The sequence below is a fragment of the Lindgomyces ingoldianus genome, assembly GCF_010093535.1.
Source record: "Lindgomyces ingoldianus strain ATCC 200398 unplaced genomic scaffold BDR25scaffold_32, whole genome shotgun sequence".
Classification (NCBI taxonomy): domain Eukaryota; kingdom Fungi; phylum Ascomycota; class Dothideomycetes; order Pleosporales; family Lindgomycetaceae; genus Lindgomyces; species Lindgomyces ingoldianus.
The window spans coordinates 176,525-195,899 of NW_022985193.1; the positions used below are offsets into that span (position 1 = coordinate 176,525).

The 19,375-nt window shown below is 49.6% G+C and overlaps 7 protein-coding genes across 7 annotated transcripts; 4 read left to right on the forward strand and 3 right to left on the reverse strand.

Moving 5' to 3' along the window:
* Positions 1 to 78: 78 nt before the first annotated feature.
* On the forward strand, positions 79 to 1,117 carry BDR25DRAFT_336277 (ribosomal protein S26e). The gene is made up of 5 exons (XM_033693083.1): positions 79 to 163; positions 217 to 251; positions 309 to 436; positions 513 to 615; positions 677 to 1,117. Exons 2-5 carry the CDS (start codon positions 229 to 231, stop codon positions 783 to 785), a joined length of 363 nt encoding a protein of 120 aa, XP_033543536.1. The 5' UTR covers positions 79 to 163; positions 217 to 228; the 3' UTR covers positions 786 to 1,117.
* Positions 1,037 to 2,044, reverse strand: BDR25DRAFT_73843 (uncharacterized protein). Its single transcript, XM_033698975.1, has 3 exons — positions 1,928 to 2,044; positions 1,574 to 1,809; positions 1,037 to 1,515 (listed from the first exon to the last, which is right to left on the reverse strand). The coding sequence occupies exons 1-3, from the start codon at positions 1,950 to 1,952 to the stop codon at positions 1,150 to 1,152; spliced, it is 627 nt and encodes a 208-aa protein (XP_033543537.1). The 5' UTR covers positions 1,953 to 2,044; the 3' UTR covers positions 1,037 to 1,149.
* Positions 2,045 to 3,690: 1,646 nt separating this feature from the next.
* BDR25DRAFT_327779 (uncharacterized protein) lies at positions 3,691 to 7,276 on the forward strand (the record flags this gene model as incomplete). The annotated part of the gene is made up of 4 exons (XM_033692348.1): positions 3,691 to 5,062; positions 5,120 to 6,009; positions 6,059 to 6,750; positions 6,802 to 7,276. 4 exons carry the CDS (start codon positions 3,691 to 3,693, stop codon positions 7,274 to 7,276), a joined length of 3,429 nt encoding a protein of 1,142 aa, XP_033543538.1.
* A 1,139-nt stretch (positions 7,277 to 8,415) lies between these two features.
* On the forward strand, positions 8,416 to 9,862 carry BDR25DRAFT_73863 (uncharacterized protein). The gene is made up of 4 exons (XM_033698976.1): positions 8,416 to 8,712; positions 8,766 to 8,960; positions 9,014 to 9,782; positions 9,849 to 9,862. The coding sequence occupies exons 1-3, from the start codon at positions 8,515 to 8,517 to the stop codon at positions 9,779 to 9,781; spliced, it is 1,161 nt and encodes a 386-aa protein (XP_033543539.1). The 5' UTR covers positions 8,416 to 8,514; the 3' UTR covers position 9,782; positions 9,849 to 9,862.
* A 1,398-nt stretch (positions 9,863 to 11,260) lies between these two features.
* On the reverse strand, positions 11,261 to 12,495 carry BDR25DRAFT_305927 (rhomboid-domain-containing protein). The gene is made up of 2 exons (XM_033690523.1): positions 12,399 to 12,495; positions 11,261 to 12,344 (listed from the first exon to the last, which is right to left on the reverse strand). Exon 2 carries the CDS (start codon positions 12,081 to 12,083, stop codon positions 11,328 to 11,330), a length of 756 nt encoding a protein of 251 aa, XP_033543540.1. The 5' UTR covers positions 12,084 to 12,344; positions 12,399 to 12,495; the 3' UTR covers positions 11,261 to 11,327.
* Positions 12,496 to 13,056: 561 nt separating this feature from the next.
* BDR25DRAFT_73877 (ATP-dependent RNA helicase DHH1) lies at positions 13,057 to 15,120 on the forward strand. Its single transcript, XM_033698977.1, has 4 exons — positions 13,057 to 13,193; positions 13,245 to 13,323; positions 13,383 to 13,979; positions 14,029 to 15,120. Exons 1-4 carry the CDS (start codon positions 13,150 to 13,152, stop codon positions 14,827 to 14,829), a joined length of 1,521 nt encoding a protein of 506 aa, XP_033543541.1. The 5' UTR covers positions 13,057 to 13,149; the 3' UTR covers positions 14,830 to 15,120.
* Positions 15,121 to 17,218: 2,098 nt separating this feature from the next.
* Positions 17,219 to 19,368, reverse strand: BDR25DRAFT_293050 (Adenylosuccinate synthetase). Its single transcript, XM_033688691.1, has 6 exons — positions 19,275 to 19,368; positions 18,672 to 19,175; positions 18,595 to 18,615; positions 18,228 to 18,391; positions 17,919 to 18,169; positions 17,219 to 17,866 (listed from the first exon to the last, which is right to left on the reverse strand). The coding sequence occupies exons 2-6, from the start codon at positions 19,048 to 19,050 to the stop codon at positions 17,416 to 17,418; spliced, it is 1,266 nt and encodes a 421-aa protein (XP_033543542.1). The 5' UTR covers positions 19,051 to 19,175; positions 19,275 to 19,368; the 3' UTR covers positions 17,219 to 17,415.
* Between the last annotated feature and the right edge of the window lie 7 nt (positions 19,369 to 19,375).

A 19,375-nucleotide genomic window follows, 5' to 3' on the forward strand; every position in this document is an offset into this window, starting at 1 on the left:
CAAATGCCAAGAGATTAGATAAGATGTACGGCAAGATTTCGGGATCTACCTCCCTCGCTTCGCCCACATCGGAGGCTCGTCAATTTCGACCGTCCAGATCCGTGAGCAAGCAACGAACCCCAACGACGACACATCTTACTGACTCTTAGATACTATATCTTCGGTGCGCACACTCTCTCTGTTCCTTCTATTCTCAATTCACTGACGCCGAGGCAGACTCAGCCCAACATGGTCAAGAAGCGAGCGTCCAAGTACATCACCTCCAAACGTACACCCGCGAACTTCCCAGGAGACTAACAGCACAATAGTGGTCGTAACAAGAAGGGCCGCGGCCACGTTAAGCCCATCCGCTGCTCCAACTGCTCACGATGCACACCTAAGGACAAGGCAATCAAGAGATTCACCATCAGGAACATGGTCGAGTCTGCTGCCATCCGTACGTTTCCACCGTCATCAGGATGCTATGCAACAACGAAGGAGGTGGTGGATTTATTGGCTGACATGGCGGCTAGGTGATATCTCTGATGCCTCCGTCTTCCCCGAGTACACCGTGCCCAAGATGTACTTGAAACTCCAGTACTGCGTTTCGTGCGCCATCCATGGCAAGATTGTCCGGTATGTTTTCGACCAAAAAAAACAGCTAAGGAGGGTATCCTAGCTAACAATGCCCTTGCAGCGTTCGTTCTCGCGAAGGTCGCCGCAACCGTGCCCCGCCACCACGGGTCAGGTACAACAAGGACGGAAAGAAGGTCAACCCCCAGCAGGCCGCTAAGACTACGTCGTAGGGGATGGCAAAAGGCGATGGATATGGAGAGGAACGGTGAAGTCATGGCGCTTGGTATGGGTCTTATGGGTCCTTTCGGAATCTCATACTGGAAACATGCATGAATCCAAAGAAGTGCAGGCCGAAGTGACGGTTTCATGGTTGCGAATGCTTGCTCGGGATATGGTGAAAACCAGTGGCTAGCTATGGACTTGTAAAACGAATCCCAATTCGATCTGGATCAAACTTTGGTGCCAGTACTGGAGTGATCAATTATAATACAGAGTGTGAAAGCATATTAGTTCTGGTATTGGTATCCATATTCAAACAAGCAAACAAACGCCTAGATATGGCCGCTAGAAACCGTACATCCGTTTCAGTTCATTTCAATCATTCCGTTTCGTGTCCGCTACACCTATGTCTCCTCCGCTATCGTGTCCATTGGCTTGTGCGTTCGAAGTCTCAGGAACATCAGTGTCTTCCCAATCCTCTGCGTTCTCATCCCAATGATCCAGCTCTTCCTCCACGGAAGCGGTCCCGGAAGGTCTCAGGACTCCTGATTCTTGTTGCCCAATGCTCTCACCAAGTTCAACATCTCTTTCATCGATATCATCCCCAGCAACAGCAGCATAACTACGGGCCGCCCGTTTTCTCTCTAACATTCGTTTATGGTACCAGTTACACAGTGCTAGCGCCAACATCGAGCCAAGCATATTCGCAACAACATCGTAGTAATCGAAATCGCGATGGATCTGTCGCACGTCAGCTCTCGGTTTTGCTTCCATTCCTCACATCTACGCAATGACATACCGGCAACAAGCCCTGGACAATCTCACTCGCGAAGCCTAATCCTACAGTACAGACTGTAAAGGTCAACTGCAGTACTTTTCTCCGACTTGTTTCAAGGATCCAGTAGAAGGATATTGTAAGTAGGAAGAAGGCGAGGAAATGCAGTGCTTTGTCGCTCTGCTTATACTGCGGGATTGAGTAGGTCGGCGGCGAGAAGCCCGCGAGTGCAGCTATGAGGCATATGCCCAGGAACACGCCTGCGGTTGGGCATGTTAGCGATTGGCTTTCGAGCGGGGAGTGTGTGCATATGCGGTGAACCTCAGGCACCAGTTGGGGAAGCGTGGCTGGAAAGTGTCGGCGGAAGAGTCGACGTACCAGCGAAAGGTTTGCGTATCCGCATTATTTTGCTTCGGTGTAGGATCACCGGGAAAAGATCATTATCGGGTTGGGATTGTTTAGAGGGAGGGATAGTTAGGGCGGGTAGCTGTAAAGGTGGAGTTGGCAACATCGTGAGCTCAGCCTTGTCTCACGAAACATTACCCGTTCTCGGCAAAGCCTGCACCCGATACGTATCCTTGCCCGAGGCAACACAGCCTTGCAGCTAAAGGTACCTGAGCCTCCATTCCGATATTTTGTCATTTACTTGAATTTAGGAAATATCATCAACGTTGTCTAAAGAAACAGCGGAGGTTCCTTGACGCCACATCTCCTGTTACCCTGCCCAGGTAAGACAAGGCAACTCGGCACCGAGACTTCACCACGATCTCATCAACGATACTCTCTCATCTTTTCAGTTGATCCTCTGCTAGTATTGAACAGTCGCGCAGCTTTTGAAAACTAAACTCTCCCAAGTCCCTAGCCTTTCATTCTCAATTATATTTCTTTTGGACCCTTATAGAAATACGTAGCCCTTGCATTTCTGATCATTACATGGTACTTATTCCCACTACTAGATGTTTTATCAACCTAACTTCGGATACTATCTAGCGGATCTCAATTAACGAGGCCGCTACGAGATGCTTTGTAAACGGTGAGGCTACGTAGTCCGCCTATTTCTTCAAATACTTCAAGGTTCATTATCTGGTCCTTCCTTGTAGCGACCTCTCAGCTGCACGATGTTCCAAAAGAAGCCACTTGCAGAATATGGTTAGCTCAAAGTTTCGACTGCTTCATTTGAGTGCATCCTTTCGGATCAATATTTCGAAGCATGTAAAACATACTTATGAGAGACGGCCGTGGCTTTGCGAAGAAAAGTGTAGTAAGCCTAGCGGTTTAACGAGGGTGTTGGTATAAGTAAACGCTCTAGGTTCGTCTGGTTATGAGGGCCCCACTGATTAATCCCGATAAAAGACAAAGTCGTCCACAGAAAGCCTCGTCAGAACTTGAAACGATGACGCAGACTGGAAATAGAACGAAAGAAGGCCAAACCCGCGCTTTCGTTTTATAAGGAGCGCATGAACAAGGAGTACTGAACACTAACAGGATATATTTAACTTGCTAAACTCCCCCTGCTGAAAATCATCAGAACATTTTTTTAAAAAAAAAAAAAATTTAAAAATATGTCATCAACTATTATTATCAGATTCCATAGCATGTACTAACGTGCAGTATAGTCCATACTTGCCGACTTGATATTCTCTACACATGTGATATGAGCAATGCCCAGGCAAAAAGCGCAGTGAAGGTGGGCCGTACAACAAATTGCGAAGGAAGTGAAACCTTTCTAGATTCGCTACAAGACGTGCAACTTATAGTTTTCATCCTCACTTTCACCGCAGGATCTCATGAGTAGTGATTGCTATTGTGTTTGCGGTAGACAACTGATGTTCCATGGTGCGCTGAGGCTAAGCCTGAAACAGCTAGCCGCACCAACTCAAGTTCAACGACCAGTCTTCCCAGGAAGGCGCAACTCCGCCTCCGCAACGAAAGCCAGAGCGACCTCCCGCCACTTTCGGCCATCAAGCTGCCGCCCATCACGACTTTTTTCATCTCGAAACTCTTGTCATTCCCTTTGCACGCCGCCTGGCTCCTTCCATGCTTGGTTTTATCGCTTTGCGCAACCTGCACGAGGTCGGAGGCCGCCCGAAAGGCTTCGCAGCGCTGTGAGGAGTCTGCCAAGACATCCCCACAAGAGCGACATGTCGCTCGCTCCATCACTACATCGACCATCCTCACGAGAACGCCAACACTATGCACGCCTCCCTAATCAACCCCTGTCCGCGATTCGCTTGCGCACTCCGAATCCGAGCATGAGCGATGAGGCCATGTCAAACGGCTCGAACAACAACAATATGGGCGACGGGCCGGACAACCTGGCGGAGGAGGACCCCAGGGCAGCGTTATTTCGAGAGCATTATGCCCGTACCGAAGCGCGTCTGATGGCGGTTCTGGGAGGTGGGAGCAAACTCGATGCCCCGGATGCGTTGGACGGTGGGACCAAGCCGCTGTCGGAGCTCCCCCCAGCGGCGCATGATGCGCGCCCGCCCGTGACACCGAAGAAAGCGGCCAGGACCATCGATGAAGACGACTATGGTGACGATGACGATGGCGACGAAGAAGATGATGCCCACCCCTCTCCCCTCCTTTCGAAGAGCGCCCCCAATGGAATCGGCGCGGCCGCCCTAGACACGCCAAGCCTTCGGATACCCCCCCTGTCGAACAAGCTGGTTATTGAACGTACTAGCACCCCATCATCAGAGCTTATCAAGTCCTCAGATGACGTGCGCAAGAAACTACAACAAGACAAAACTGCCGCCGAGGACGCTGCAAAGCGTAGTTTCCACACCCTCTTCTATACCCTGGAAAATGACCGGGATGCGATGTTGGAACAGCAGAAGCTTGACGAGCTGGACCGGCAAGTTGAGACAGAGATGTCAGGCCAGCCCGCTATTCCTACCACGAACGGCGCCCCTACTATTCCGCAACAAGGCACACTGAGCACCACCAACCTCGGCGCTTCCAGTCTTACACTCAAACACCTGATCGCCCGCATCGATGCGCAGAGGGACATGGTCCATGCTAGTGATGCGCAATTGCGGAGCCTCATCAGCGAAGTGAGGAAAAATCGGAGTAAATGGGCAAACGAAGACCGGATCGGCCAAGAAGAGTTGTATGAGAGTATGGAGAAGGTACTCATGGAGCTCAAGGCCGGCGAACATGCACATCCCTTCCTTCAACGTGTGAACAAGCGCGAGGCACCTGACTACTACAACGTCATAAAACACCCCATGGACATCGGCACCATGATGAAGAAGCTCAAGCAGCTCCAATACAAGTCGAAGAAGGATTTTGTGGATGACCTCATGCTCATTTGGTCCAACTGTCTAAAATACAACGCCGATCCAGCGCACTACCTTCGCAAGAAGGCGCTCTACATGAGGAAGGAAACCGAGAAGCTGGTGCCTTTGATACCTGATATTGTCGTCCGCGATCGTGCCGAGGTGGAGGCTGAGGAACGGAGGATGCGAAATGGAGATGCTGATGCCGATGGAGCTGAAGATAGTGACGATGGTATGTTTCCTTATCTCTGGCAATGCTCAAATGTTTTACTAATTGGCTCCGTTCTAGAAGAACCTATTATGGCCTCTCGTGGTCGAAAGGCTCCCAGCAAAGGTGGCAAGGGTACAAGCACTGCCAGAAAAGCGCCTCCAGCAGGACTGGAGGGTACGCCAGGACCAGATGGAAAGCCTGCCGTCCCATCGCTGAACAACGCTGTATCAAACTTGAAAAACGAATTTCTTCGTGCCGATTCCGAGATGGAAGGCAGCATCAATGGCTTTTCAACACCGCCTCCTGGAACACTCACCCCACTACCAAATGGCATCCTACGCAGTGGCGCTCCAGGGAGTCAAGCAGATGTGTCGGATGTGGACGGCACTGGTGCCTCGGTCAGTGGCTTCACCCTTGACAGCGAGGACGCTGATCTGGATGATCTCGAGTACAAAACCTGGAAGCAAGTGACAAAAAAGGATAGAGCGTTGATTGCCGGAGAACGCAACCGGTTATTTCGCGGAGACCACTTGAACGTCGAAGAGCCCGCCATTCTGCGATCACGAGCGGGAATGCGTAGGTGGCTCCGTCATCGCAAGCAAGCACTTGAAGAAGGAGTCACAGATGGATCTGCTAACGCGCCGGATGGGAAAGAAGGTGTCCAGTCTACAGCCAACGAAACTCTGGCGGAAGGTATCGAGGGAGATGAAGAACGCCAGGTTCCCGACTATTACGACCCAGTATCTACAATCCCGGATATCAACGAGCGCCTCCAGTGGGTAGAAGATTCTGAAGGTCATGTCATCCAACAAGTTGAGGAGTATATGCGCATCGTGCCTAAAGGCTACTTCACGGCACCAACGAGTTCTCTCTCAAAGAAGGTAGAGTCAAACATGCGCCAAATGCAGGAAACGAGAAAGATCTGTGCAAAAATCGGTATCGTCAAGCAAATGCAACTTCAGTCACAGGTAAACAGACATTATGTCAGAAAATAAACGCCTTACTTACACATACCAGATGTACACAAACCAGTTTCAGAAGTACGACCCTCAGCCCTTCGTCGAAGCAGATATCGACCCCATAGTCGTCTCTGAGGATGGCGCCATAATGTCTCCATACGTCTGCCGCGCAGCCCTTCAGCGCAGTGTTGGGAAGATATTTTACCATGCTGGCTTCGAGGAGTTTCAGCCCTCTGCTCTCGAAGCAATCACCGACATTGCTGGTCATTTCTTCCAAAAGCTCGTCAGAAGCTTCGGTGTTTATCAAGAGACCCCAAAGATGAAGTGTGACACCCCGATCACTACTCCTGAAGGATTGACCACGAACTGGGTCCCACGATTCTCCCGAGAGGAGGCTATGCTTCACTGCTTAAACGCGAACGGAGTAGATCTCGAGACTCTTGAAACATATGTCAAGGAAGATGTGGAACGACTTGGAACGAAGCTCGCTGGCATGCATGATCGGATGCGTTCTCATTATGCTGAGCTTCTTCGTCCGGCGCTTGACAGCAGTGCTGGTGCAGATGGAGCAGGCGCATTCAATGATGGCAGCGAACAATTTGTTGGTGGTGACTTCGCTGAAGACATCGGGGAGGATTTCTTTGGCTTTAAGGAACTCGGACTAGACAAGGAGTTTGGCCTTACTCTCAGTGTCCCATTGCATTTACTGCAGAACAGGATGCACAATGCCTACACTACGCAGAACCCCACGTATGTCTACAACCTCTCCCGCTTGGAAATCCCACTAACGATCCGTCACAGGAATGTTTCCACTACGGGCGTCCTCATGGAAGAGCCAACCAAGTTCGAGCCCGTCACCATCCAGAACGTTGGCAACCAGATTGGCTTGGTTCAAGAATGGTTCCTCGCCAAGCTGCATGATAACAATAACGACGATCTTGTAGAAGACGAGGACCTGCCACCAAAACAACGTTACCCTAAGCCACGCCTGCCACCCACTGGCAAGATTTCTAGCCCTCGAAAACGTCCATTGAGGGAGCAGCAACAGATGGCGCGCAAGAAGCGAAAGCTCGATGAAGACAAAGATGACAACGCCAGTAATGAGAATGGCGCTAGTGTCAATGGTAATTCATTCTCAAAAGGCATAGGCAAGCCAATTGGCAAGCTGAAACTTGACATGCCTGCCCAAAAAGAGAACCAGAACGTTCCTGAACCAGAGAAGGACGACGGTAGTGCAGTTGGTATGATCAGCCCCGAGAGCATACTCGCCGCTTGATCGCCAAAACTTTCATTCGGGTTAAAGGGTTTATAGGTGAATTTCATTTCCAATCTTTGGATCTTGAAGTGGATAGAGAGCCAATCGTTTGAGCCCTGTTCACCGGATTTTACTTTCTTCTCATTTCCCCAAACGCCTAGTTACAGAGCCGCCTGTGACTTTTTGGCACAGCTTGGGACGTTTGTGTTTCTAATTAATTCCCTCGCCTTCTTTCATCGATTTGGGATCAGACTTAGAGCAGAGCCTGGTTTCTCCAGGATTGAATCTCCCAAGATCATTGAGAGTTTCCTTTTGCAAGGCATTTGGGCAGTTTCGGCGTTTTATTTCGTTTCTCTCTGCGGATGGTTAGTCATGCTCAGGGTGGGTGGGTTCGGTTGGGTTTGCGGTTGTATACCCAAGGCCTTTGGTCCTGATCTTGCGCTTCTATTACGACGTGGTGGCCGGGAATTAGATTGGCTCTCGTGCTCCTTTGTGTATATACCACGCTTCCAAGGCCATATCGGTCACTCATGTAGCGGGAAATTCGTAGCATTGTCATTAATCGATCTGCAAAATATTCGATGAAGAGGGTGCTGTGTTCCGCTTTATGGTGAATCCGAAAGTCTTTCATAGGCGGCCAATGACACGTAGATATATAGAAAGGGAAATGCCAGTCTTGGTCAAGCCAACTTTGAAGAATACAAATCTAACGAGAGCGCCCAACAGAGGTCTCGGGTTCGTTTAGAACGTGGAGCTGTGATCTGATATACGTAGGTAGCGAGCCGAGCTGAAATTGTGGTCTCTAGCGCTCGGCCAGTCCAGGCGCCGCGACCTCCATTCCACTTGCACTAAAAATGACATTTGCAAGTCTTGTCCGGCGGTCCTTGTTCGTTTGAAACATTCTTGCGTGTGGGTATGTCGGGCTACTTTGAAGGTTGAAAAGAAGTTGTTTTTCTGTCGATGAGCTAACGTGCCACCAGAAAAGTCATGGATGGATTCTGATGGACACTTCGTCTTGCCTTCGGTCACTTCATTCCACCTCCACTCCTCGACTATTGTGTGCGCACCTTCCTGCCCAACAGGTATGGCTTTTCCATTCCAGTGTTCCTGCTCATTGCGCTTTTCTTGGTTACTTTTCAATTAACAAACAGAAGTTATCGAACTGTTGATGCATAATTCACATTGCTTCTCCTACACCATATCGGAGTCTTTTCTCGAGCCACATTGCACCAACTCTGCGTCAAACTCCCGCCAACAAAATGACATCCACTTCAAACTCCAGGTTTGAGTCACTTGAATCATGGCTCAGCATTTATGGTACGGCGGAGTACGTCGTGTACAAAAGAGAAGCCACCACACCACACCTCTCTTATGAGGACTGGGCATCATCGCAACACGTCCTAGGTCCTTATCTGTACCACCTTACCTTGGATGCTTGGGAACAAGAGTCATCTTCCGTAAGCTGAGGAGTCCCGAAATTCTATTTCTTTTTTCGAACTGATGACGATAGGATGGGGACGATGAGGAACCTAAGAAACCCGTCAAACCCGATTCGTCTGAGCAGCTAATGTCAGAGCTAGCAGAGACAGTAACAAAAAACGGTAATGGCACATTGCATCCTCTAAGGTCAACAACACCTGTGGTCGCAATACTAGAGGAGCCTACCGTCCTTGTTAAAAAGCGAAAGCAGAAGGGAAAATATAAGGTACACAAAGTTGTTCTCAAAATTCTACGAGTTCCACGATACTGAATCTACAGCGTCCAATATCTATTCCGCCCGAAAATATCAACGCATCTGCTCCTGTTACTGGAGCTGCGACTCCAGTAGCAGCAGCTGGCACGTCCGAAGGGCCGAGCACATCGTCAGCACCGAGGCGGACACTCAGGGTGAGGACGCCAGCACAGCAGCGACCTTACCTCCATCACGCCAAATTATTTCAAGAGCAGCTATCAGCCGACGAAGAGTCATTCGTCCAAAACAAGCTATCTCCTAAAGCTAAGCCTAGTAGGCTCTCGCAAACCAGCACTTCCGCTTTTGAAGAAGATCCTCAAGACGATTCGCACGATCAAGGAAATGGACAAACTCTGGAGGAACTAGCATCTAGCTCGAATACCATGCCAATTCGGAGGCGTTGGAAGAAGACTGTGGATGAAGAAGACGATGATTACGTAGCGTCATCGAGTAAGCAGATGCCTAGCGAAAAGAAACCAAGTCGAAGAGGAAGACCAAGGAAAGTTCCTAGAGCCTCTTTACCCGATTCGTGGCACCAGCCTGGGTCCAGTGGAGAAGACCAAGAGAACAACGCGCTCACAGTGGAACCCGCGAGTGAGAAGAAGCATAAAAAGAAGGGAAGGTCGAAGAAACTCAAGGACAAGGATGAGGGAATTACTGCATTCCAACAGGGAATTGGCCGTGACGGAAATGATGATCATGAGGATCAGGAAAATCATGGGACGCCAATCAGTCCACTCAAAAAAGCTAGGAAACGTAAGACGGAGAAACGTGGGTCGGATGCATCTTCATAATGTCAGTAACTCTTCACTTCCTATCTCTCAAGATGGTGTAGGGGTTTTCACTGACATCGATTGGTAGAGCATTGTTAGGTGGCTTCATATCTTTGACTCCATTCCATTAGCTCTTCATTTTACCTACTTTGCGAGTCATAAAAGTGATATCAGTAAAGATCATCAAGCATGGGTAGGCAGCACTGTGACTTCAGTAGTAGATATATATGCAGGAATGAAGATCTCAATTCCGGGTATCCTTGTCTACGTCTCCACAACTTCCTGGCATCATCGCACTGACAGTGTGAGACGCAACATATGTCTCGAAGTGACTTCATACTGGTTTCCTCCTTTGCTTCACTCCTTCGTTAAGGAAACTATATAAAGCAACGCCCACTCCGCTTCCTCTTCCATAATATACAAATTTCTAATCCCTAGAGCTCGAGGCTCTATCGCCTTGCAGTTTACAGCCATAATATGTCCGCTATTGATATCGAAGTAGAAGGACGAAATCGGTTGAAAAAAGTGAGCACACCCTCTCCAGCTTCTTCATTCCTCCCCGCCCGCCGATCCACCATCACAAAGTCAGAACAGGGCCGTCATAGTGTAGACGTGCCACTCGCTTACAACCCTCACGTTTGCGAAGACCTCGAACCTATCAGCGAACACCCCAGCCTCAAAGAGTCGGAGGGACTCCATGAGAGCAGATTTATGTGCTGGGTGAAAGATTGTTCCTTCCGCCACCGATTACGATTTCCAACTGAGACAACATTGCTTAAACACTCATACCAACCTAGACACCATGTCGTGTCCAATTCCAGGTTGCGCCTCAGGAACCAACTTCGGTTCTAATTCAGACCACCACATACAACCAGACTACGCTGGCTGCCAGATTTCCTACCCCATTTACGCAACCAGGAGAAATCAAATTTTTTATAAGAGAGCTTACAGTTTCAAATTCCACTTCGAGAGGCATTTCGGCCGCAGTAAAAGGGGCTGGGTGCGCAGTTGGTGTCACGACTCACCAGCAATATGGGAAATGAGCTGGGTGGGCGAAGTGTCCAAAGGGTCACCTTGAAATGGAAAATGAAGCGAAGAGAAAGGTCTGGCTAGACGAATGAGAAGTAGGTGAACAGGCAATACGGGTGGTAAATATCGATGTCAAAGCAGCCTTGGTAATAGCAGCTTAGTCAGGGTCGAGCAGAACTACACTATGGACGAGGTCGGCACGAATTCTTGCTAAGGAAAGGGTGAGATATTAAATGCGAGCTTTCCCAGGATGGGTTCTAGCGAGCAGGGTAATGTTGGGTGTGGTATTTACGCATGAAAGGCTTCTGCCTGGATCTAGAGGGCATTAGATCATATGCTTCTAGTTTGACTGTTCCTTGCCATGGAATTAATCAAACATCTACAAAAGATGTTAGGCGTTTAGAATCGAGTTCACATATCTTAGGGTTTCCACAATAGCATTTCCCAACTTCCTTGAGTTACTGAAATCAGGGTCGAACAGACTACAATCGTTACAAACACTATCTTAGCTGTTGCCGAGCATGCGCTATTTTCACAACTACATGAATGGATTCCTCGGGATCCCACGTAAACGCAGGAGGAAATACACGGCGCCGAAAGCTAGTCCGCCTAAATGTCCAGCGTGCGCGACACGTGCTCCTTCCTGGCTCAGATAGAATCCATCGTACACTAAGTATCCCGTCATTAGCAGCCAGAGGGGTACAGGGACGATTCCGTATATGGCAACCTTAGCTCTAGGATACAAGCAAGCTGCCACGGTTCCAACCCCCATGACCGCACCGCTGAAGCCCAACGCACGTTTGTAATCACGCACCCCTTCGGATTGGATCGATCTTTGCGCCAAGTAACCAATGCCTCCCGTAATTCCGGACCCAAGAACCAGTGTGAGAAGTCTTCCGGGACTAATACCAGGTGTGACAGTAAGAAACTGTCCCAAATAATACACCCCCACCATGTTGGTGGCGAAATGCATGAAACTCATATGGGTGAAGCAAGAGGAAAGAATAGTCCACCACCGCCCTTCATCCCGGACACTGCTGAGATTCAAAGTCATGTTTTCGTAGAAGCTGATGAGAGGTTGTTGAAAGCCTTGCTGATATTGGACTTGGGTATAGCCAGCGTAGAGGTAGATGCCAGCGTTGATTCCAATCAGAGCCCAGATAAGACGGCTATTGGCTTTTTCTGTGGGGTGCGGCGAATTGGAAGGATTTCCTGAGGACCAGCGTCGTTGGGATGGAGTGAAAGGAGAAAGTGGAGTGGAGGAGCGATTTAATTGGTAGAAGCGAAAGGGCATAGTTGAGGGACGGGATCTGGGCTGGGTACAGAAAGCGGAAGGGGCTATGATTGCTCGGGATTTGAGTTGATTCCGTAGGGTGGACAACATCGTGGATGCGAAGAACGATGGAATGTTACAGCCCGATGACTGGGCAGTGTGTAACACGTGAGCACGTGCTTGACGGAAATGGTCTCGGATTAGAAGGAACCCGGAAGAAGACCTCCCTAAGGACTTTGAGGTCACGAGACTAGACGAGGTGCCAATTGCGAACTTTCCATGTGTTAGGGCTTGCTGCTGGCAACTGAAGCGGATGGTATTTTGTACCGAATTAAGGAAGAAGGGGACGAGTTACTCTTTGCTGAGCGTGCCGCGAGGCTTACAACCGGTGAACGATGCTCTTTGTACTATCTTACACCACGAGGAATGAGGGAATATAGGGGGGTGGGGGACCAATGGCTGTGGAATTGAGCCACTAGTGAACGAGTGAAGGTCAAGGGCTGCGTTTGCTGCGAAATTGGCCGACGTCGTCGAGGTGGCCAATCAAAGCGGGACAGGTCTTGGCGCCGGCCCACTGATCTCAACCTCTTCACAAAGCGACTGGGCTGCCATTTCCCTGACACCACAACTTGCCTTCACAAGCCCACAACACCCACCCACAACGCCTGCACACACACGCGAGGAGACACCAAACTGACGCATTCGATCGCGCAGGCTCTACATACACTACGCCACACCCATCCCCTGCGACAACGTTCCGAGCCGAAACAAGCACTTGCCCGCCTCTTGTCTCAAGACACTGCGACACCCCTTGACGAAGTGAAGGCCTCGCATTCTGCCACCGCGCACTATATCACGGCTGCCGAGCCGTCGCAAACAGACGCGACTTCTCTCTCATAACCTGACTCCCTCATTCCCGGCAACACCACCGCCGCACACTTTCTTTGGCTCGGAATCCCCGCTCTGAGCCTGTCTTCTCCCGAACTCAATTGTAGTCGCCGTTGTATAGGTCGGCTGTCCCCTCTTCTGCTCTACTAAGAGCCCCTGACTTCACTTTGCCATACCCCACCCTCTGGTGGCTTTCAGAATGACTTCCGAAATAACGAATCAATTAGCAGCTACACAGCTCAGGTCCGCAGAAACTTCCTTATTGCGCTAAACACGAACTAACTTGGCTTACAGTGGCGAGGCGCCTGCCTCAGACGCCAATTGGAAGGATGGGCTCAAACTTCCCTCGAAAGACGTGCGACCGCAGACTGAAGTACGCCCGGTTTACTGTCTGACAGCTGTCAAACCATATAGCTGACTTGAAACGTGCAGGATGTGACGGCGACGAAAGGGCTCGAATTCGAGGACTTCTTTATCAAGCGCGAGCTGATGATGGGTATTTTTGAGGCCGGCTTTGAAAAGCCATCGCCGATCCAGGAAGAGACAATCCCCGTCGCTCTCACTGGACGAGATATTCTAGCACGCGCAAAAAACGGAACCGGCAAGACGGCCGCGTTCGTGATACCCACCCTTGAGCGAGTCAACCCGAAGAGCAACAAGACCCAGGCCCTCATTCTTGTGCCGACCCGAGAGCTAGCACTGCAAACATCGCAGGTTTGCAAGACACTGGGAAAGCACCTCAACTTGAATGTCATGGTGTCGACAGGAGGCACTGGCCTGAAAGATGACATCATTCGATTAGCCGACCCTGTCCACATTATTGTAGGAACGCCCGGCCGAATCCTAGATTTAGCAGGCAAGGGCGTTGCGGATCTGTCGGCGTGTCAGACTTTCGTCATGGACGAAGCTGACAAGCTCCTATCCCCCGAATTCACTCCAGTCGTTGAACAGCTGTTGGGATTCCACCCCAAAGATCGCCAGGTCATGCTCTTTAGCGCCACATTCCCAATCGTGGTGAAGGCGTTCAAGGCGAGTTTTTGAGAATGCAACCCTAACATTCTTGACTAATTCAATTTAGGATAAACACATGAACCAACCGTACGAGATCAACCTAATGGATGAACTGACGCTCCGTGGTATAACCCAATACTACGCCTTCGTCGAGGAGAAACAGAAGGTTCACTGCCTCAACACGTTGTTCAACAAATTACAGATCAACCAGTCCATCATTTTCTGTAATTCTACAAACCGAGTCGAACTTCTTGCCAAGAAAATCACCGAACTTGGATACTCATGCTTCTATTCGCATGCAAAAATGCTTCAGCATAACCGTAATCGTGTTTTCCACGATTTCCGGAACGGTGTCTGTCGCAACCTTGTCTGCTCTGACCTCCTGACACGTGGTATCGATATTCAGGCCGTTAACGTTGTCATTAATTTCGATTTCCCAAAAAATGCTGAGACGTACCTCCATCGTATCGGTCGGTCTGGTCGTTTTGGACATTTGGGTTTAGCTATCAACCTGATCAATTGGGAAGACCGTTTCAATCTCTACCGCATTGAGCAGGAGCTAGGCACTGAGATTCAGCCCATTCCACAAGTCATTGAAAAGAACTTGTATGTCTACGAGTCCCCGGATACTATTCCCCGCCCTATCTCCAATCCCCAGCGACCGGGTCAGAAACAAGAACAAGATGGATCTGGCAATACCGTGAGATCCAACCCGGCTCAGTACAATAACCGCCAAAACCATAATCGCAACCAGCGTGGTGGTGGTGGTCAATTCCAGCGCCGTGGTCCGGCCCAGAACCAACAAACCCGACAAAACGGACAGCATCCGCAGCGCAACCCTCGACCGCAACCAGCGGGTCCTGCTTAACCCAAGCCAGTCCATACCGGGTGCCTGCGGAGTTTGGTTTTGTCTGAGCAGTTTTCGTTGACCTGGACAGCAAGTCTTCTTCAAGATATACGTCACGATTTCTCTATGCCCAGGGAGCCAGGTGGTTGCAATTGTTTTTTTGTTTTGGACTGCACATATTATGGGAGTCTTGTTTTTCGTTACGATAACGGGAGCGGCTGTCGAACGACTCAATACGGGATACCTGATTTCCTTTTACTCGGGCATGACGAATCGAAACCACCGGCGCACATGGAGTCTACGATTTCCCACCGTCTGTACTATATACCTGGTCTATTCTGGATCTGGCCTTCCTCTTTTCTTCTTTCTTTTAATCGGCTTTTACTACGATCGTGTCGACTACTTTTCTCGGCGATCTTCCTTTCTTTCCCCTTCTGATGGAGTCTCCTTGCATGGGCACTCCACTTTTCTACCCTATATCATCACTTTCTCCAGCATTGGCGACCGGCGGAGGAATTTGCTAAAAGTCCGTCTCCTTTCACGATAGAGGATTTACGATTCTCTTTACTCTGTTCACCTGACCGACAATCCTCCCCCTGGATATGACTGGCCCTCTAGTGGGCTACACGACTCAACTTCCTCTCCGCACATGGAATATGTTATATCCAACACTCATCAACACTTGTCTCGAAAAGACCACTCTCAGCTCTCATCAGCCGAATCTTTCATCACCCACTCTCTCCATCTCTTTAGTCAAATCGCTGGTGCACATTCTGGTGTACGAACATCTACAATCGGTTTCTTCGCGGTTTCCTCTCCCTTCCCCCCTCCCCCCGATACCGCACCCCCGAGCGCTACTCTTCGGCTCACACGTCATTGTTGATCACCTCTCTCCCTCGTGGGAAGAAGACCGGATCAGACTGGGCACTACTCTCGACGTCATCCTCCCCCATTTACACCACTCCGAGAAGAAAAGGCGACAAACATGATTCTTCCCTCCCTTGCACACAGCTCGTGTAAAATGTGGGACTTGGAGGCAGCAGCCTAGTAGAAGAAAGAATATTGAAAAAACAACACCATATCCACTTATAAAAATCAAGAAAAGAATTTTAGGGACATTGAGAGGCTCTACATGCATGGGAATGCCTAGTTCGGGCTAAAAAAACGCACGATGTTTATGGCAGCCTATGGTTTGCTGTTCACTTTCGTTCTGTTTGATGCATGGCGAATCGTGCTGGACTGGCTGGCTTGCTGGTTAGATTACGTAGCCTTCTCAATGCATACATTTGGTCCCTAGTGGTGTATCGGTAATTTGTGATGATGCAGCAAATACTTGGAGAATAAACGAGGGAATGCGGAGCATGACCTTCCTCATCCACTCACCGACTCTGGAGCCTTGACTCTGAGCCCTCCTCCCCCTCGACACATTGACTCTTATATAGACCTCTCTAGGTAAGCATTTTCACCTTCATTTACCTTTCTACCCATGTAGATCTCTTGCTTGAGGCAATCTTCGTGACACTTCAGCCTTGTGATATGTTTGAGGACTTCACGTATTGGTAATGTCCGCCTGTGGTGTCTCGTCAGCGAGCCATGCTTCCACCACCTGGCAACCTCGACATGGACCTTCGCCACCCACTCCCCACCCCCCTCGTCTGTCGTCATTCTATACGGGGAATACCAACCACGGGTTTATTCATGTATCGCTTAAATATCTGAAATTCTCTCTCCCATCACCAGAAAGTGCTTCATCTATCCCGCCGAGTCATACCTCGAGCTAGACATCTTAGCAAGATGGACAGTAGGTATTGTCTTAGTCCGCATATCGAGAACGTCACCCCCCTTTATTATACTACAAGATTCCCTTCTACGGACTACCAATAGGTTTCCCGATCTAAAAAACACTTCTATACATCTAGTCCTGCCACCGGGGCACAACAACACGAAATTTTTCTCTTGATGGTGTGCCTCTCCTGGAACCGTCACTAGTTGAAAATATTAGACGTGTTATTTCAATACCAGCTTCACTCATGGGGAACCTCCAACGAGGCCTAGAGAGAGCTAGGATTCAGAGCTATTACATGTGGTATGTTGTCTGGTACTGGATACTGGGTATAGGAGACGTGCAAATATCTAAGCAACGACGTATTGATTCGTTGGGCTAAGGATCAGATTATCTTACATGTTTCTTAAGTTCAAATCCGCGAGCATCTAGCATTTGTTTGGCATCTGGTAACCTGAGCGAGACGTAGCATCCCAGGGACTTGCAATATGTAAGCATGTTTGTTGTTATCGGCCTTTCTCTGTGCATAAATAAGACGTGTTAAATCGCTTCATTCTCCATCGTCACCATGGCCTTAAGCTTGAAGAGTATCTCGCTGCGAAGGGTACCACACACAGCACAGAGCAAGGGAAATGTATTTTGTCTATTATCTATCGTTTTCCTAACCTCCCTCCAAGTTCATGAAAAGCTACTTCACACTTCACACCTGCTGCTATAACCCACAGCAGCAGAGCATAACACAAGTACACAGAATCATTTAGGTAAATCTCCTACTACCTCCTCCTGCCTAGGAGTCAGGAAACCGAGGGAACATGCCATGATTGTTACCTCACAATCATATGCTCCCTCGCCGGCCCCACTCCGATCCACTTCACCTTAACCCCCACAAACTTCTCGATAAACTCGACATATTGCCTCGCCTGCGGCGGCAAATCATAGAAAGCCTTCGCCCCCGTCGTTGGCTTTTTCCAACCTGGGAGTGTCTCATACACGACGTCGACTTTCGTCAGCATCTCCGGATTCGCGGGGAAGGAGTCGAGGGATTCGCCATTGTAGGAATATGCGGTTGCGACTTTGAGTTCGTCGAAGTCGTCTAGGACGTCGAGTTTGGTCAGGTTGAGAGATGTGTAGTCGTTACAGATGTGCGAGTGTTTGATGACGACTAGATCTAGCCAACCACAGCGACGTTTGCGGCCCGTGGTTACGCCGACTTCGTGGCCGACGTTTTGGAGCTTTTCACCAACGGAGTTAATTTGTTCTGTGGGGAAGGGACCGCTGCTAGCTGTTAGTCAAAATCTTTGTAAAATTCTGGTTCAGTGTCTCATACGATCCGACGCGCGTGGTGTACGCTTTGACGACGCCTACGACCTCTGTGAGAGAACGCCATCCTAAGCTGAGGCCGGTAATCACTCCTCCAAGACCGGTGTTCGAAGATGTGACGAAGGGATATGTGCCATAGTCAATATCAAGCATGAGGGCGTTGGCGCCTTCGACTAATATGTTTGACTTCTTCTCTTTCGCAGACGTGAGAAGTGGGATCTGGTCTATGACATAATCTTGCAGCTTGACTCGGTATTCCTAGACCCCGAAATCAGTATAGAGCCCCTTGAAACTATGTTCTGCGACGATGGCCCACCTTGTATTGCGCAATTTCCTTCTCTGGATCGTACTTTAAGAGATTGCCGAACCGTTTCTGGAAACCGTGCACCATTCTCCGGAATTTAGTCTCGAACACCTGTTCATCAAAGATATCGCACACTCGGAGGCCGCTCCTCGTCATCTTTGTGCTATATGTTGGGCCTTGCACAAGTCAGCCATTGTAACCCAGCCTAGTTCCAATTACTGCATCTTATCACTTAGCGTGGAACGTAGTAGAGGTAATGTAGGACATAATTTTACATCCTATTAAAACTCTCCCTAGTTCCAGCAAGAATTTTAATGGATAGACAGTATCCTGGTCATGTTCCACGCTCTGTGACAAGATGCTATTCAGAATGACTGACCTATGCCTTTCTTGGTAGTACCTATTTCCCACACAATTCGTCAGTGTCTCGTCTCACGAGTCAAACGGGCACCCGACCTATAAAGCTCCCACCAAGCTCCACTTCCTCCAAGCCATCCACCAACTGATGGATATCAAATACGACATGGGCTCTATCTGAGATAAAGATCCTGCCCGTGGTATTTAAGCCATGTTTCTCCAGTGCGTCCAGTTCATTGAAGAACGACGGGATGTGCACGACGCAGCCACTGCCGATCAAATTCATGCACTTGGGATTGACGAGACCGGACGGCAGGATGTGGAAGTCGTAGGTTACGCCGTTGGCGACGATGGTATGGCCGGCATTGTTTCCACCCTGGGCCCGGCAGCAGAGTTGGGAGGTGTGCGCGAGGATATCGACGAGCTTGCCTTTGCCTTCGTCGCCCCATTGGGCTCCGAGGGCAACAGTGACGGACATCTTCTGGGGAGAGGTTGTGGAAGCAAAGGAGGGAGAAGAGGGGTGGACAGCGAGGGGTTAAATCTAATGGCTCATGGATGGGAGGCTGAGGCTGCGAACGGAGGTGGCCGGTCCACTGCGCGCGCCTTTTTTTTCCTTCCTGGTCAGTGAAGGCCCAATTAAAAGATTTGCGGCAAAGAGATTTGGAGTGCGGGTATCGGAGGGTTAGGGTTGGTGTGACGCACAGCGGGGAGTTTAACACTCGGAAAGTTCCTAATAAGTTCCTAGCACGTCTAGAGAGTGAAAGAGGAGTTCTAATGAAGCAATTGAATCTAACAATCGTCTT